Raw genomic sequence first — 17,695 nt, forward strand, 5'->3', positions numbered from 1 at the left:
CGCTCCAGGCCATTTCCACACGCTGGAACCATTAAAGGAGTTCCTGGGAGGCCAGAGTTTCAGACATGGGGCAGGCAGTCTAATCATGGCTGCAGCATGCTGGGGAAACGTTCTACATTGATGGTATTCAAGTGTGTGAAACACTGGAATAAGTACATCATTAATGTAGCAGGGGATTCTATAAAGAAATAAAGGGACTTTTTACCATCATAAATGTGTTCTGGTTCGATTGTACACATTTAAAATCCTGGTTTGCACCCGAGTGCCCCTTATATTTTAAGTAGATTTGCACTTAAATTAAATCAATTAACTCTAAATAAGTCCAGTGAGTGTAGATTATCCTCCAGCACAAAGATGATGGCACACACAGGCCAGCTGAACCTGCACCACCAGCCATAGTGGGAGCACTGGCAGGCATGAGTCATGACCATGCTGCTGTTCTCTGCTTATCAAGGGAAGATGAAAAACCTGCTCTTGTGGTAAACTGCTAATTACACATCACCGATCTCGTTCTTTGCACATTACATGGAAAACATGGTCAGTTAAGTCAAATAAAATAAAATAAAAATACTGAGAAGGAAAAAAAAGAAAAATGTGAGTTGTGCTGGTGTGTGCCATGTTTCCTCTAAATGCATATACACCCTGATGACAGCATACACCCAGCTACATAAACTGCAATCTGTCAGGCGTTCTGTCATTAAAGAAATGACATTTCTATTTTTCTTTTATAATTATAAATGTAACATAGTTGGCTTTAAGGGTGACTTCAGTTTATTTAGAAGACTGGCTGCAGTTCCAAGCCAAATACATGTCTTGGAGCAATTCTCTAAGTGAAATGACACAGTGCAGAGTCACATTTTTTTTTATTCTTGAAGGGTTTTCTAGGATCTTTCCTTTCAAAGTTGGAAAGTCAAGAGAAGAAAGATTGTTGCCAGAAACAGCTGCTTCAGTGTGAGACTTGCTAGTTCAGTAAAGTAGTAAGTCGGGGAGCCCAAAGATTCCCACACTGGATCATAAATTAAAAGTCAGGATGTACATTCGCTATTACACATTCTTAAATGTTACATGTAGGAAGTTACATTATGCAGTTTCAGCTCCATCAGCTGTCTCCTGGACCTACAGTACTGTGCAAAATTCTTGGACAACCCCTCACTTTTTCAGGTTTTGCTTCCAAAGAGTCAGACTTTTTAAGTTTCCAGGCTTCCTAAAAGACTCTCATATTCAATCCAGTCCCTGTACCTGAGCAATTTCAGAGGAATGTTCGTGTTTGTTGCACACCATGGTGACCTATGAATCATTCAGGCATAGGAAAGCATAAGGCATGAACCGGTGAGAAACAGGTGCAGATAATGACAGATGATCAGGCAGGTTATTAGTATACTGGTGATACTGAATGCTGAGTGAGGTTGCTGCTGAGGTTGTTGCTGTACGTAAACCACCATTTTTTTAAGCACTTTGCAGCCTGTTGCAGTAAAACATTATTTCCGATTTCTTTAATTAAATCTGCATAATTGATATTAATTTAATATGAAGAAATGAGGGATGGCTCAAGACATTTGCTCAGTACTGTATCTAAGCAGGTCAACTGGAGCTTCTCACTCGAAACTCTGCAAATCCCGTTAATGGGTTCTTCCAACTGAGTCGGCAAAATCTCCTGTTCTCAACAGCTGGCAGATTACTGTACATGGATTTGCTGCTGCTGTTGTTGTTTAATGCAAGTGAATAGATTTATATAAAAAAACAGTCAATTAATAAATCATCATCATAACTGCTGCAATCAGCCTTAATCATAGTTAATTTCTAAAAAATTAATTTATTTAGAAAATTAATTTTCTGTTTGGAACAGATTTTTTTTTTCGAAATGTATATCAATGCACATGAGGGTTTGTCTAAAGGAATATGCATGAATTTGCCTACTTCATACATAAAACCAAAAATCTAGACTGCGGATGCTGTTAGACTTGATGTCACATAAGTAAGCACATTCTCTAAAAAAGTTTTCGAAAAAAAATTTATTAAAAAACATCCTTATTGTTTATCGTTCTTTATTATTTAAAAACCAATGCTCATAAGAAAACAGATCCTCGAGTAAGCGTGATTTAGAAAAAAAGAAACTGACACGTACAGTATATGAGAATGAGATATAAACTGATACATGCATCAGGAAACAAGAGATATGTTCAGGGATATGACATGATGAGATTGTGCCAAGTGGGTGGAGCTAGGTTTCAGATAATGAGGACGAAAACAGTGCAAAGATACACTTTGGATATTTCCTTTACTACGGCGTAGGAGGCGTGTAGATGAAAGTGACCCAAAAATCTACACTGGGAAAAAAATATATATATATATAAATATATATCTAAAAAATTCTACACTGGATATGTGTGTGTGTATTTGTAATATACCTGGAGGGTTCTTGCCAGGCTCATTGTTACTGGGACTTCCTGACTGCTGTGAGTCTGTAAACAAATATAAAGAACGTGGATTAGTACACAAAACGCAGACTCAGTGACTCAAACAGCAGTGGCAGCGCAGATTACATTACCCTCATTTATCATCCACTTCCATTCCCTTCAGCTTTATTTGTTAAGCTCTTACCGCTTTCTAGAGCTTTTTATTTGTTTCTCTGGCAAAGAGGAAATTAGTAAAATCCTTGATTATCATCAACCAAAGCTGACTCTCAGGATAGAGGCACTGACATTTGGTAATAAAAAGCTAATTTGTCTTCCCGGAAAAGCAGTCAGCATAAAAAAAATAAAAAAAAAAGAAATTAAATAATAATAAAAAAAAAAATCTGCAAATGAATTTGTCAGGCAAAAACAAGCGACCGTTTTTAACAGTATACGTTTTAATTAAAAGTATTAAATTCACATGCAAATCCTAATCTATTTTGTGCATGATGGCAGTTATTGTATGGTTCCCACCCAACCCCCCACCTCATCCTTGCTGGGAAAGACTGCAGGAGCTCCGTCCTGACAGGCCAGGCCAGATGTGTGCAGAAACATGTTTTTTTTTTTCTAGAACGGAGGAAGAAGAAAGAAAGTAAGAAAGAAAAGATAGAGAAAGAGAGAGAGAAAGAGATAGAAAGGAAATGCACAAAATGTGCTGTGTGCGAAACACATCAAAGGAGCGTCTTTCTTCTTAAAACAGCCACACACGTGGAGAAATGTGCTTTTGGAGGTCGAGCGCTTGACCATACATCACATAGTGCAGACGCAGGACAGAGGGAGGTATAGAGGAAGGAGTGCAAGGAGAGAGGGGGGGATGAAGAAAAAAAATGAGAAGAATCCAGCATGTCGTTAGGGTGTGCTTTCAATATACTGAATCCTGACTGATGATGTTACCTTACATGACCTTCAGGAAGCAGGTGCGCGAAATTCCTCTAACCGTGTGTGGGGTTTTTTTTTTTCCTGATCTAAACGACCAGTTAGATTTGGCATTAATAGCTGATTCGGTAAAACCGAAACAGCACAAAACAGCACAGAGCCGTGAGATCACTACTGCATGAACTGAGCGTGTCTTGTGATTTACACGCGCTCCTCAGACGTGCGCTCGCGCAACACAAAGAGCCACACATGTTCGAGGGGCCCTGAAAAAAAGACCTCGATGATATGATCTCTAGGATGGAGAGTACGAACGATGTTGAACTTGGATAGCTCTAGCTCGGAACAACAGCATCTTCCATAGGTTTCGCCGCAGTCGGGAATAAGAAGAGAAGGAAAGCATGAAGATATACACGCATATGTACATAAAGTCTCAGAAGCAATCGCTATGCTTGCACAGCTGATGAACAGCTTTTCTTTGTGTACTAACTTTAACTTTTATTACCCGTCCCCCAACCCCCAAAAGCAAAAATTGACCATTCAACAACGCTGCACAAACGGAATGTTCCTGGCTTCGACTCAACAATGACAAGGAGGCAGCGCTATATGTTTGGAGGAAATTTTTGATCTCTTTTCCTAAAAGGATGAAGGGAGAGCGCTACAACATAATGCTTATAATAAATTTTGTGTAGCACCTTTCATACACAAAATGAGGTTGCTCACGGTCCGTACTTTCGCTCATTTCAAAGTTGCATGACTATTCCATGCTGTGTGTGTAGCATTTAATAGTTTACAGCTTGACTGGAATATTAGGTCTTTGATCGGTGGGACTGGTGCAAGCTGGCTGGGTGACAGTGCCAGTTCCTATGCCAACTTCCCATCCCCCTCTTCACTGCCGATCAGCCTTCACATATGCGCTATACGCCATCCATCAGTCTGGATAAAGACACCTCCTACTGCGTCCGAAAAAGAGAGAAAGAGGGGAAGGAAAATAAAGTGGCTCTAATCTATAGGTGCATTCTAGCATAACGTTGTTTACTGTGATTAAAAGTCGAAACAATAGAGCAGCTGGCTCTGGCATTTAGGCATCAAATGGTCCAGACTCATTTTTCATTACAGCCATAGACAGACGCACACCAATTCTTTCGAAACGCACCCAACAGCTGTCGTCATCCGCACACGTGAACTGTACGTGGGAATCAAACCTCAAATGTACAATATGCCTGTATTGTACAGTATTTCTAGCATAACATTTTAATGCATAATTTCACATAACTGGAATGTAATTATAAGGTCACGTCTGTGTGTCCAGATGTGTATGTGCGTATGTGATTCTATGAGCTACATATGCCTTTGCAATGTAGTGTTTGAAATGGAGCAGACGTTTGGGGCGCTTTAAAAATAAACGTCTGTAAAGCTGCACACATAAACAGTTTGGCCAGGGTGGTGCTGTGTGTGTGTGTGTGTGTGTGTGTGTGTGTGTGTGTGTGTGTGCGCGCTGTGAGTGTGTACTTGTGCGAGTCAGACACAGATACCTGAAGCACACGGAACCTCTCCGAGCACACTTCTTGGCACCCAACGACCATCAGTGTTTAAACAAACAAACTAGCAGAGAAGCGGAATGTTAGCAAAGACTGAAGAGGAAGAAAAAATCCAGTTCGATCCTGTTCTTTACAAAATAATGAATGTAGATAGATAGATAGATAGATAGATAGATAGATAGATAGATAGATAGATAGATAGACAGATAGATAGATAGATAGATAGATAGATACTTTATTGATCCCAAAGGAAATTCCAGATATACACCAGCAATAGAGACAGTAACAATTATTGTATTAATATGTATGAATTTATTTAGAATGCACGTTATCATTTTATGTTATTTTGTCCATTAAAAGAAATATATTTAACATTTACATTACTGTTATTATCATATCAAATTCATATATTAAATTCTATTTAATGATTTAATAATTATAATGATTTAATCATTGAAATGAATATTAAATGACATTTTAAACTCTTAATTAGTATCAAGTGGCACACCCTGCTCACAAAATACTATTATATATCACCGGCAAGGGTGGTTCTGTTGTTTTTCGTTGTTACATGTTACAATGAGACAAAAAAGTGTGTATATATACACTACCGTTCAAAAGTTTTAGAACACTTTTTTAACTCCATGATGGTTCCTGATTTTTATTTCTTTCTACATTGTAAAGGAATGCTGAAGGCGTCCAAAAAATATAGTGAGATTAATAGTGAGATGCGTCTGCTACTTATGCTCTGTAAAGACTTCATAACACCTCTAATCTGAGGTGCTGTTAATTGGTCATTCTTCAGGCTGATGACTTTAAATAAACTTATATAATAAAGAATAAAAAATAAATAAACTTCTATAATTAATAATAAAAATAAATAAATAAATAAATAAACTTTTATAATAAATAATAAAAAAATAAATAAATAAACTTTTATAATAAATTATATATATGTCTATTTATTTATTTATTTATTTAATATTTATTTATTATAGCAGATAATTTCCTTCTAATGCCTGAAGTTATCAGAAGTCAGAAAACCAGTAGCGGGACAACAAACAGAAAATTCTTTGAAAGTGATTAGAAATCCTTAGAAATATTTCAAACTACTAATGTCAAACAATAAGTACTTTAACTAACACAAAAAAGAAGAAAAAGTAAAACCGGTGTAAGGTGAAATCCCATTTAGCTCTCTATCACTATAGGTTGAAGATTTAAAGCTTTAATCGACTATGTCCATTTCGTCTCTTTCACATCTCTCTTAGACCAGTGTTTAGAATAACTACCCCTCTGGCAAGTCCAAACTCACACTCCTCACTCTTGTAACTGTACTACAGAAGGTGTTGAGTCACACACTCAGGACAAACCTCTTTCCTCGTTCTTTCTGATCCCATCCATCAGTTTCAGTACAGCATTCTTTTCATACAAGTCATCTAATTATATAACTATCATTCCTTTCCAAAAAAAAAAAAAAAAAAAACTCCAGCAGTCTTCCTCTGGAAACACACCTCCCACTCTACCTCAACTAAACATAAACACACACTCACACTCCTATACTTGGCACGATCCCTGTGCAACCCATCCGGCCTCTCGTCTCTGCTTTGTGTTTTGTTTAGAGCCATCGCATACTTTAGCAACTTTTCTTTGCTGGCTGAAGACTGGATTGTATCTCGCGCACACACGCGTACACACATGCACGCTTACACACACGCATTGAACAACAAGGAACATGCATACCGTCGACATTTCAGGAGGAGGCGTCTGGCAGCCATTTTAGAAAGTGAGCAGGGCTGCACACGTACTGCTCTGCCTGCCAAGGAAACCAGGCTTTAGCCAAGAATTCTCTCTTTCCCTTCATACCGTCTACTTTCTCTCTCTCTCTCTTTTGTAGGCCAACCATGGAGGAATAGGGAGAGAAATGCAGAAATATCTCCTAATTGTGCACTGCACCTGGTTGACATGTTGCGAACAATGCAGCTGCACTAGTGTAAATACTCTCTGTGGACGAACGCGTGTTTGAGGTGGTTCGTTCTGCATTTTGCTGTGTATATACGTATTCAGTCATCATTATTTTGGGGCTGGCCAGGCCGAGCGTTTATTACCTCGCAGCCCACGGCCCGGACTTCTACGCACGCTCACAAATCAGCCGAGGCGGATCTTGGCGAACGTCTGTTTGACTTTCCTTTCCTCGCCATCTCTCTTTTGTTCTATCTCAATCAGCCTGTATTTACATTCCCATCAGTGTCTGCATAGTTCACAATCAGTCTTTCACTCCGCAACTGCGGCTCCATATCGGCTCTTCGGTAGATCTCTCACAACATCCTTATCGTTACGCTTTCTTCGCCGGGCGCTCTCGCTTCCACACCGCCTCGGTCGGTTTCTTTTGTCTTAGACCCAGCTCTTGTTGATAAAACACCAGGCCCTTTATCAGGACGAGCCATAACCTAAACAGAGATAGACAGAGGAAAGCATCCTGGCACTCGTGGAGAGTGAGACAGAGAGAGAGAGGAAGCCTGCCGTGGCGTTTCGAGTGCCAAAGCCGCGTCGCCCGGGCGGGGTGTGAACAGTGGGCACGCCAAAGCCAATGGGCATCTGTTCTGAGAGCTGACACAAAGACGGGCTGGCGGCCATCTTGCGATGAAGTCGTGCTATCTCACATGCGCGGCTCAGAGAGATGAAAATGGAAGAGTCGTAAACGCTAACGGTTGCAATATTCTGAATTGCGGAAGATCCATTTACCTTATTTCTTTCCAGTTATATACATCTGATTCATCTTCATCCCTGTAAATTATCTACATTATGTAGGTTTAAGCAAAAAAAAAAAAAAAAAAATTTTTTTTCTTACGTTTGTTTTCCAGAAGCTTTTTTTTTTGACACACAGTAGTATATTGTGTATTCTTACTCATATCAGGATGTTCACTAAAAGCTGTTCACATTGTGTGTTTTCAAGACATGTGGCCTTAAAATAAACATTATCAACTAGTCACACAACCTTTTTATTTATATTACAATTATGTGTAATGTCTTTTTGGACTCAGTACTGTCTATATACAATGACACTTCTAGCAACAATGCAAGTGAATGAGTTGCCTGCTTTCCAGTCGACATCATACCTGCCAAAGCATTACACCTGCGATGCATTACTTACGTTGTTTACCTAGAGCGCAGACACATTCATCTCTATATTCAGTAAAAAAGTTGTTCGCATTATGTGTTTTCATGACAAAACTTTTGATAAACTTAGGACCAAGTGGCGTATACTAACACACACTTCTGACTCATTCAGCTTTGGGGCTCCATCCAAACGAAAGCCTAAACTAAGCCATAATGCAAACATGGGTAAGACTCTAGGACTCTAGAATATATTAAAAAAAAAAAAAAAAAACACTTAAAAAAAGGGAGAGTGTTAACAAGAAAAATGACAACAAAGAAAACAAGTAGGTGTTTGTCTGGACGCTAGTCCATGACGTCTCTTAGCAATGAAAGGAGACGTGTCGGAGACAGCAAACTCTCTCACATGCAAGTTTAGGTGCACGCTCCGGCGCGGACAAAGTCGCATTATTGATCTGTCTGCGTGTTAACAAAGGCCACCACGGTCTGACACACAGCGTCATGCGGTGATTGTTGCCTTACATATGTCTGTTCTGGCAGTCCAGCGCCGAGGCCGCAGAGACTCATCAGTCACATGTCAAACCGTGGTGTCATAGTGACACACACCGTGCGCCTTCACATCTCGGTGACAAAGGCAGAACAGAGCGTGCACTGATCACCGCAGCCAAAGGTCACTTTACAAACAGATTATGGAAATGAGTATATGGGGGTTTTTAATCATGCTGGGCCGTTTGAAATGTCTGGTAGTGGTACGTCTAGTTGATGAGATTTGTATAACACTTTGTATACTTACTAGTAACACTAATGTTAATGTGTTAGACATGATTGCGTGCCTAACCAGAGATAAGTTGATCTGATTAAAAAAAAAAAGTATGTGTGTCAGGTGGTTGAGAACAAAATGTCTGTACTTCATTACATCATGCAACCTGCATAAGCTTAAAAGGCCTAAAGAGATGATTTTATGTCTAATTTAAAACTGAATTGCGCAAAATACTTCAAAATACATGTGAATCAAAAAACTTTTCTTTAAGGCTTTTTTGCTATGATGGTTTGCATAACCAGGTAACGGCACATTTTGTTATTACTGTTGTCTGATGCACCAAACCCTTATATTATTATTATTATTATAATTATTATTATTAATTTATTAACGGAATAAAAATGCTCCTGGGATCAGTGCACTCCAGTACATAACTCCTGAACTTGCTTAATACTTTAAGGAGGGAAAAATGGATTATCAACAAACGATTCAATAATCCACAAGTGCCACTTTGAATTTCAATTTCTTTTTAACACTGATATGCCTGCAACAGCATGGACATTATGTAGGGAGATTAGCACACAGCTCCTACCCTCTTGTGTTTGTCTGCAGGGTATTTATAGTGGTAGTAAAGACTGCATTGACTGAAATTGTATGACATCTCATCAGGGTATCTCCCCTTCCCAGTGACAGCATGCCACTTGGATGTGTATTGTTACTTGATTGGCTGAGTGAGCGGCCCATTTGCATGAGTGTGCGCGGTGTCGTGGGACAGTGGGGGGAGGTCCGGACCGATCCGGCCTCGGCCGTGGCAACTGGCCAGCAGTCCTTTTGTAGCCGTCGCAAGCCGGGCAGGGAGGTGGGCACAAAAAGAGAGGGGAACAGTGCAGGGAGAGAGACTGAGACTATAGATTTAATTATGCATGCACATTTCCCCATTCATGGAGGTGAGTGCGAAAGAGGGCGAGGGGTTGGGTGGCAACCAATGACATTCCACCGTACGGAGCTCCTGTCTGGAAGAACACTAATGAGGTGACACTCAGCGGCTGGAGCCCAGCCAAAACAGTCCATTAACTCCACACAAGTAGTTAAGAGGAGGAGAGACTGGGAGGGGGCAGACGGGGAGACGAAGTAAAGGAAAAGTTCAAGAGAGAGGCAGAAAGACAGAGAGGGAGTGAGAGAGCAGAGTTGTGAATGACACAACAGGGGGCCCATGGTGAAGGGAGGGGGGGGTTTGGGGGGTCTCTTGGCAGAGTAGGGGGCTGGGGGGAGGTGGGGGGGATGACGGCGAGCGTGTGTGTCTAGTGTGCATGGGAGGTCAGTAAGGCTACTAGAGTCTCATGCACTCGGAGACCCAGACTCAGACAGGCCTTTAACAGTCTGCCTCGGTTCTTTCATCTCGCACTTTCCAAGTCAGAGTAGCGCGGGATAATGGCAGCCGTTTCCTAATATCGTAGTCGCAGTTCCGAGGCTTTCGCGTCCTTTATGGCCGGCAGTCTGGGCTGTTAATCAGTCGGACGGAAAAGCAATGAGCACTTGTACAAATTATATTTGATTCTCCGACGTGCTTGAATTACACCTACCGAATGTGCTGTCACTTCTTTTGCACAAGCCTAGTTTAACTTAATACGCAAACAACTTGAGGACAAACAATGACACAAAATATATTTGAACCCAAAGAACCTGTGGGTGGGGATATTTTAGGGTCATGAGCGCAGCCCTGGCACACACGCACACACACACACTCACATGCATGTGCGGCTCAGTGTAAAATGCTGTCTCACCACATAGTTATGTTCGCTCTGTCGAAACATGTTGTGTGAACCATTTCTCCAGCCAAAATCACGCAAAACTCTTCATACTCAAAAAAACATCTGACCTATGTGCAGTGGCATCTACATCAATCATTTAAATATAAACGATCATCTAAATGAAGGCAAGGTTCCTAAACAATGCAGGCTTAAATCGAGTGTTTGGCGTGCTGTCTATTTATTAAGTGTCACACTGAATAAACCTGGGTGATATCTGTTCTTTCATAAATCTAAGACAAATGTTTGCTGTTACAGTCAGTTCCAAAAAAACTGGCACCTTTTCTAAGACAGGTTAAACAAAAACTTATTTTTTTATTGACAGAAATATAACTCTTAATTCAAAGTTTTTGATTTTGGTTTTACCACGAATGCCAATAGTTTTAAAACTTGACAGTATATTTACAATCATATGTCTTCACATTTGGAAAAATTAACAGTTTCCCTTTTAAATGTCTCATTATATGTTTCCTTCCTAAATGGGTCTCGACCCTCTGAGATTTAAAAAAAACTTATACTGATTCACTTGTTATCATACACAAGTTGTGTTTCTTATTTGAACCTTTGGTATAGGTTCTGAGAAATCCATTTTTAATCTGAATCCGTATTAGTCTTATGATCATAAGGTGACAAGGATTCCTTACGCTGCATGTTGCGACCATGCCAGGCGCAGCTGCTGACCGGGCTTGTGTGTGTGCCGAGAGGAAGATGGTCAGTATAGTGCCAACTCCTGCATGAAGAGGTGGGGCAAAGTGCCAAGGTGGCAGGAGCAGAGTATCCAAGTATGGCCCAAGTCCAGCTCAACCCAAGGGCAAAGCAAGTGTTTACATATACACTACAACACCCACACACACACATTTACTTGTACCCAAATTAGGATGCTAAATGACTTATTGGACATTTAACACCACATCTAAGACAAGATCTTGGCACAAAACTAACCAAGAAACAAAGCTTTCACTCATTTAAGCTCCTTCGCCAAAAAAAAAAAAAAAACCCCACACTCAGAATAAGACATGGAAGGAAAGTACTTAATTTAATGTGTCATTGCAAACATAAAAAAATGCTCCCAGCATAGCCAACAGATGTCTGAGCACTTTTATAGTGCTACAACCCTACTAATTTCAGACTGAAAAATGCTCACTGAGGGAAAATAGATGCTGCACAAGTCCCTCGCGGTCTGTTTCTGCCACAACATTCAATTACCAGAAAAGTTTTCCTGAAGTTGCGTCTGTCTCTTTCCCTCGTTCAGATAAAGCTAAATTAGGTAGCGTAGGGGGGGGTATATTAGACTTTACACAAATCCGTTTTAGCAAATCAAGTTTCATATTTTTACCTTTAAGTGGAAAAATTTGATAGGGTCCTAAGAAAAACCTCCATAGACTGAAAAGGTAGGGTGAGACAGAGAGGTCCCCTGCAACTCTGTCATAAGCTTGATCTGGGTAATGAGCATGGCATACAGTGGACCATGTGAAACACATACCAGATGCAGGTCAAGGCACAGCAGCCATGTGGAATACTGCGTAGTAAGATTAACATGCTGTTACTTTCTGACTTCACCAGATACCTGGTAGCTTTCTGTGGTTTATGTTCCTGATCCTCGGGTAAAGACTTCAAAAATTCTCAACATGCTCAAATGCTCAACATCTCCTGATATGAATCGATTATGTTTTATTGCCTTTAAAAGCTTTTAAACTCAATTTAAGGTACATCGGCTACAGCAGTGAAACAAACACCCTTGAAAGGGACACTGAAAGAGCATGAGGCAGCTTCTCCTGATAAAGCCTCTCAGGCGTAAAGTGTTGGCAGGCCAGAGGCTGATGATTAACACAAGCATAATGAAGGAAGCTCTCATTCAGCTCTGGAGAGCCCAGGATGCCCGCTGCAAGGTCAAAAGACAGGCAGCAGGCCAATCAGCTGCAGCGGTAGACTGGTGATCTCAGCACACGTTGGGTAGTGCTTTATAATAGGCAGATGCTATGCCATAATTCACGTTTTGTTAGTTGCAGGGTCCGTCCTTCCTGGCAGACACTCAGAAAGGAAAATCTGCCATGCGCTCTTGAGGCTTGCTAGGGCGGCCCTGGGTTGCAGCAGTAACAACATGTGGTTTGGCTCCAGTCTTCAGTTTATATGTGCGACAGTGAGAGGAGGAACCGCTAAATGAATTTCAGATTCTGTTGTTCCAACACCATAAACAATGTTACACAAAGTCTGGTATTAAGCAGATGTTGAGGAACACTGCTCTTAACAGAACCTCGTATATTAGAAGCTGCATGTCTTGCGCTTATTTGAAACTCTGCATTTTCTTTTCCAGTTATACAAGTGAAATATCTTGAAGCAAATTTATGAAAATGCTATTAGAGTTACAATACAAGAGAATTTTAATTCTTCATTTGATAAACTTAAACTTAAATATAAATACACATGTTTTGGGGGAAACCACATCCCTTTATAGAGCAAAATACTTTTTCCAAGATTTTTTTTTTTTTTTGGAATTAAAAGGTATATGCTAATCGTGTCCGCATTATTATATACAATAATATCTTACAAATTAATAAATAAATAACAATTGTCTCAATTACTCTTTCTATTTTCATGAGCCTACATTGTCATGTAATATGTTGCTTTCGTTAGAGGGATGCAAATATTATTCTATAATGTTTTTAAGTTATTTTTAAGAGATTTTTGAAAATAGTTAATGTTTTCATACATCATAATGCCGACATAATAAACATATACAACAAATTTGTACTATAGGTACTACAGTGGCCTTTACACAGTATATTGTACAAAAAACAGATAAAGTTAAAGCCACATTTATCTCACTCACTCATCTTCTATACCGCTTTATCCAGTATTCAGGGTTGCATTCATTCACACACTACAGGCAATTTGGGAGCGGCAATTAGCCTAACCTGCATATTTCTGGACTGTGGGAGGAAGCCGGAGTACCCGGAGGAAACCCACCAAGCACGGGGAGAACATGCAAACTCAGAGATGGGAACCGAACCTGACCGGGGAACGAACCTGGACCCTGGAGGTGCAAAGCGACGGGGCTGACCACTACCCCACCATGCCGGCTAGCCACATTTATTTAAACATAAATCAGCAAAAATATAAAATGTACAAATATTTCAAATTACAAAAATCATAAAAATATATAAATGTCACAGAAAATACTAAATGTAGTTATTCGTCCAAATAAGGAATTTATGGTAAGACATAAAAATATTTAATTTAAAACAAATATATAATTTAACATTTGAAAAAAAAAAAAAAAATCAAAAGTGAAAAGTGAATGTGAAATTTTTTGTCAAATTTGATGTCCTTATAAAGGGTTAAAAGTCTTACAGTTTGAAACAACTTAACTTATAATTTCTTTCCATAATACGAGCCTGTTATTTGCTAAATTTCAGTTAGATTTTTTTTTTAAGCTGTGTATGAAACAGCTCAGTTTATTCAGTCATTTACATAACACTTTAAAAAAGTTTTTTTTTTTTTTTTTCACAGTTGTAACCAAACATTAAATACAAGAATGGTTTTGAGTATACTGTATAAATATTTCTTTTCCTGGCTGACTCAACAAATGCCGTATATCAACTAAGCACAAGAGAAAGCCTTGTGAAAGGGAGAAAGAGACTGCGAGTAAGAGTGCAAACAATGTTGCTCTTTTTGTAATCTCTGTTATGTAGCATGAGAATTATAGCAGGCTTCCCTGCACAGTGTGGCTACACTCGCCCTCCCATGCCGTAGGGGCTGGGAATGCAAAAGGCCTTTGTGTGCGCTTCAGTTTTCTGCCGGAGCGTCTGCGCACTAAAATGATAAGAACAATGCTCAGCTGTCATACGGAAGGATTCTGAGAAGATGTGTTAATGTTCCTCAGAAGGTGGCTTTTTAACCAGCCACCTTACAGATGCATTAAGAGAACTGGCATGGCACGAGTCGAACAAAAGCTTTAAATAACAGAACACGTGAATATCTTTCAACTTTGGTCGAGGTTTGCTGTTCAATAAACTTTGTTTTTTTTTTACGAGCCAACTCAGAAATTCTCCATCCACTGTCTTTTAATTCCGTTTTCGTCTTCTTCTTCTTTCTGCCACGTCCTCAGTTCTTTAAGATTGTCAGCTCTGCTTCTCAGCAGGGGTCTTTCTCGTTCTCTTCACAATCTGACGCCTGGCTCTGCATTCATTTGAGCACGCTGTTTTTCAGTTTGTCAGAAAAGGTGAGTGGGAGGTTGAAGCCAGGTAGCAGATCGGACAGCTCTGGTCTGGAAGGTAAACAACGCTACGGCGAATTGGCCCTTCATGCTTATGTAGTACGGAACATGTTTGTCAGTAAAACAGACGGGGCGAAGGAAGAAGGAAAGAGAGAGGAGGCGAATAGAAGGAAATCACAAGCCTCTTCTCGGTCATGCACACTGTGTGGACTTTATTTTTCATAAACCTGACACCTCTCTGCGAGCTGAAGACCTGAACACTAGTGTAATTTTTACAGCTCAGGTATGCTACCGTGTTGTGCATTAATTATTATTGCCTGAAGCAATTTTCCATCATCTTAGGAAAAACCCTGTTAAACTTCATTGCTTGTTTTTTTTTTTTTTAACCTCTCAGCCCTGTGTGGTGTGGCTATAAATGTGTACACATCTGATAAATCCTTTGTTTCATGTTGTTTCCAGTGAAAATTACAGTGGTGAGGGCTGAGTTTAAGTATTTCCTGGTACTTGTAAGGCTTTTTCTGGATTTGTACAACCAGTAGGATGTCTATGTTCAACAAGCCAAACCTGTAGCTTTACATTAACAATGTACAACATCATACATCTATGATAAATATGTTCCCTAAACTCTAAAGAATTATAAATATTTCCCCTTTCTAGAATGGAATGTGAGGAAAGCCTATAGGAATGAAGACTTCAATAAAAACACGGTTTTGTCCAAATATGCTTCAACATCCCGACCAATGTTTTTTTTTTCCTCTCTAACATATACTTTCATAGATTTCTAATGTTAAATGTTGATGCAAAAATAACAGTTCCCTTGTGCTTGAAATGGCTCCGGTCCAAAGGCTATAAAATGTTATCTCCATGCATGTACTGTAGCTGGACATGCCATTGCATCATGGGAACTAGCGAAGATATCAAAGGGTCACAATTGGATCACACTCAATAATCTGCACTCTTGGCACGTGTTCACATAGACGTAGTCCTCTAATGCTCACGCTCATCAACTTTTTATATATATATATATATATATATATATATATATATATATATATATATATATATATAGACAGTCACTACCCACTCCCTGATACAATCCCAGGTCCAGGTAGCGGGCACAAGGGTTTCGGCAGGAGTCCCAGGTGGTTGGCAGAGGTGTTGCAACACTTCCTTTTCACCCAGTCCAAGCCAGTTGAGCTTGGCACACATTACCTGGAACAGCTCAGACCTCTGTCTGCAAACATTCGCCATGGCAAACTCTGGAGCCCACACACTTTAGCAGACACTGTGCAGTAATGCTTGGGACTGCAGGAAGAACCAGGAGAAAAGAAAAAAGAAAAAACATACACCAGGAGGAGGCTTCTTATAAGCTATTCATGCCAAGCAGACACAAAGGTAGGGCTTTTTTTTTTATCAATTGAAGGAATTACACAGATCATATGTCACCATATGGAATTCCTTTTACACATAATGCATTTCCTTCATGGAGTCTGTGAGAAGCCATAGAGCATATCTACTGGGATCACTCTTTGGGACAGGGGGAAAAACTTCAGTATGTGTGTGCATGTGTGTGTGTGTGTGTGTGTGTGTGTGTGTGCGTAAGCAGGCATGGGGTGGGGGGCCTCTGTCAGGGGCAGCCTCAGCACACTGAGCAGAAATATGCCATATGCATTCAGTGAACTGAAGCCTGCAGGGCTTCTCTCAAGGTTATTAGAAAACCCTGCACACCCTGTGCAGAGTCTTAAAAAAAAAAAAAAAAAAACCAAATACTCAAAAGTAGAACTAGATAAAGACTCGAATACTGCCACAACTCTCTCATGTGTGAGGCCCACTCAGTCTTTTAAGGAGCTGCGAAAACACTTTTGTCTAATCAAGAAAACCTTCAGTTGCTCTTCTGTATCTGATCCCTCCTGTTGTGACAATGACTCGGCCGCTGAGGCAGAGCGCACGCCTTTGCCTCAGATAACAGGGCCGCCTTTGACACCGAGTTTCCTTCCCTCTGCCGGGGCCAAGAGCCAGGGCCATGCATCCGCTGCCCCACCCCCAGGTCCTCATCCACACAAAAGTAGGAAGCGGGAGCCGTGGCCACTCGCATTGTGACAGACCTCTCTAAATCACGTCTCATTTCATCCGCCGCTCTTCATAAGAGGTTGCGGCGGAGGAAACGATAAACACAACAACAGCACGTAAATACAGCGGCTGCAGCTACCCGGGTGCTTAGTGCGGTGATAGCTAATTGAGTAACACTGGTGCCTCAATGAACTCGCATTAGGTTACGGCGTAAACCAAACCTGTACGTCTGCAGACAAAAGTTCCCGAGGAAAGTAAGTAGATACTATCAGATCAAGATACAGGGATACCGAGATACTATCAAAAGCTGCATGCAGGTAGTCCACAATGTTAACACATTATAGGATTTAAACTGTCCTGCTCACTAATGAAATTAACTAAATTAATATCATTTCTGTGGTTTACGAATCTAACAGCTTTCCAAACCGTTATATCTGTCCCTACTATTGTATACTGGCCTTTTAAGGTAAGATGTTGCTTGTGTGACTCTTTAGTCTGTTATACAGCTGAATAACTTGTGTCGTTGAAATGTTGATCGAGCAAAGCAGCACATCTCCTGCAGATAGGTAGCGAAGTGAAGACTTCATAATAGGAATTAAGATCTGTACAACTGGCTTCAGGTCTCAGCAGCCTAGCAGACTCCAGCAGACTGAGCAAGAACCATCCATCATTACTAAGCTGTGGTTCATGCATATTCTCCAGGCCATGGATTTTTCTGCTGTATGAGCTGAAAGAGCAGAACTCCCGAGCTCATGGAAGACAAACCCAGATGAGCTCCAGGAAAGCCAGCGAGTCCGTGCAAACAGCCTGCAGAGGCTGAGATGAGAACCTCATCAGGAGCCATTCAAACGAAGACAAAC

The 17,695-nt window shown here is 40.4% G+C and overlaps 1 protein-coding gene across 7 annotated transcripts in view; it reads right to left on the reverse strand.

Moving 5' to 3' along the window:
- LOC128538036 (nuclear factor 1 B-type) overlaps nucleotides 1-17,695 on the reverse strand; it is a 138,938-nt gene that overhangs the window by 94,971 nt on the left and 26,272 nt on the right. For 6 of the 7 annotated variants that reach the window (XM_053510637.1, XM_053510635.1, XM_053510633.1 and 3 more), the window contains exon 3: nucleotides 2,409-2,462. In XM_053510637.1, the coding sequence (XP_053366612.1) occupies nucleotides 2,409-2,462 (54 nt within the window). Of the gene's footprint in view, nucleotides 1-2,163; nucleotides 2,328-2,408; nucleotides 2,463-17,695 lie in introns of those variants that run through there. The other variant, XM_053510639.1, reaches the window with a different exon arrangement.

The sequence above is a fragment of the Clarias gariepinus genome, chromosome 1 (genome assembly GCF_024256425.1).
Source record: "Clarias gariepinus isolate MV-2021 ecotype Netherlands chromosome 1, CGAR_prim_01v2, whole genome shotgun sequence".
Classification (NCBI taxonomy): domain Eukaryota; kingdom Metazoa; phylum Chordata; class Actinopteri; order Siluriformes; family Clariidae; genus Clarias; species Clarias gariepinus.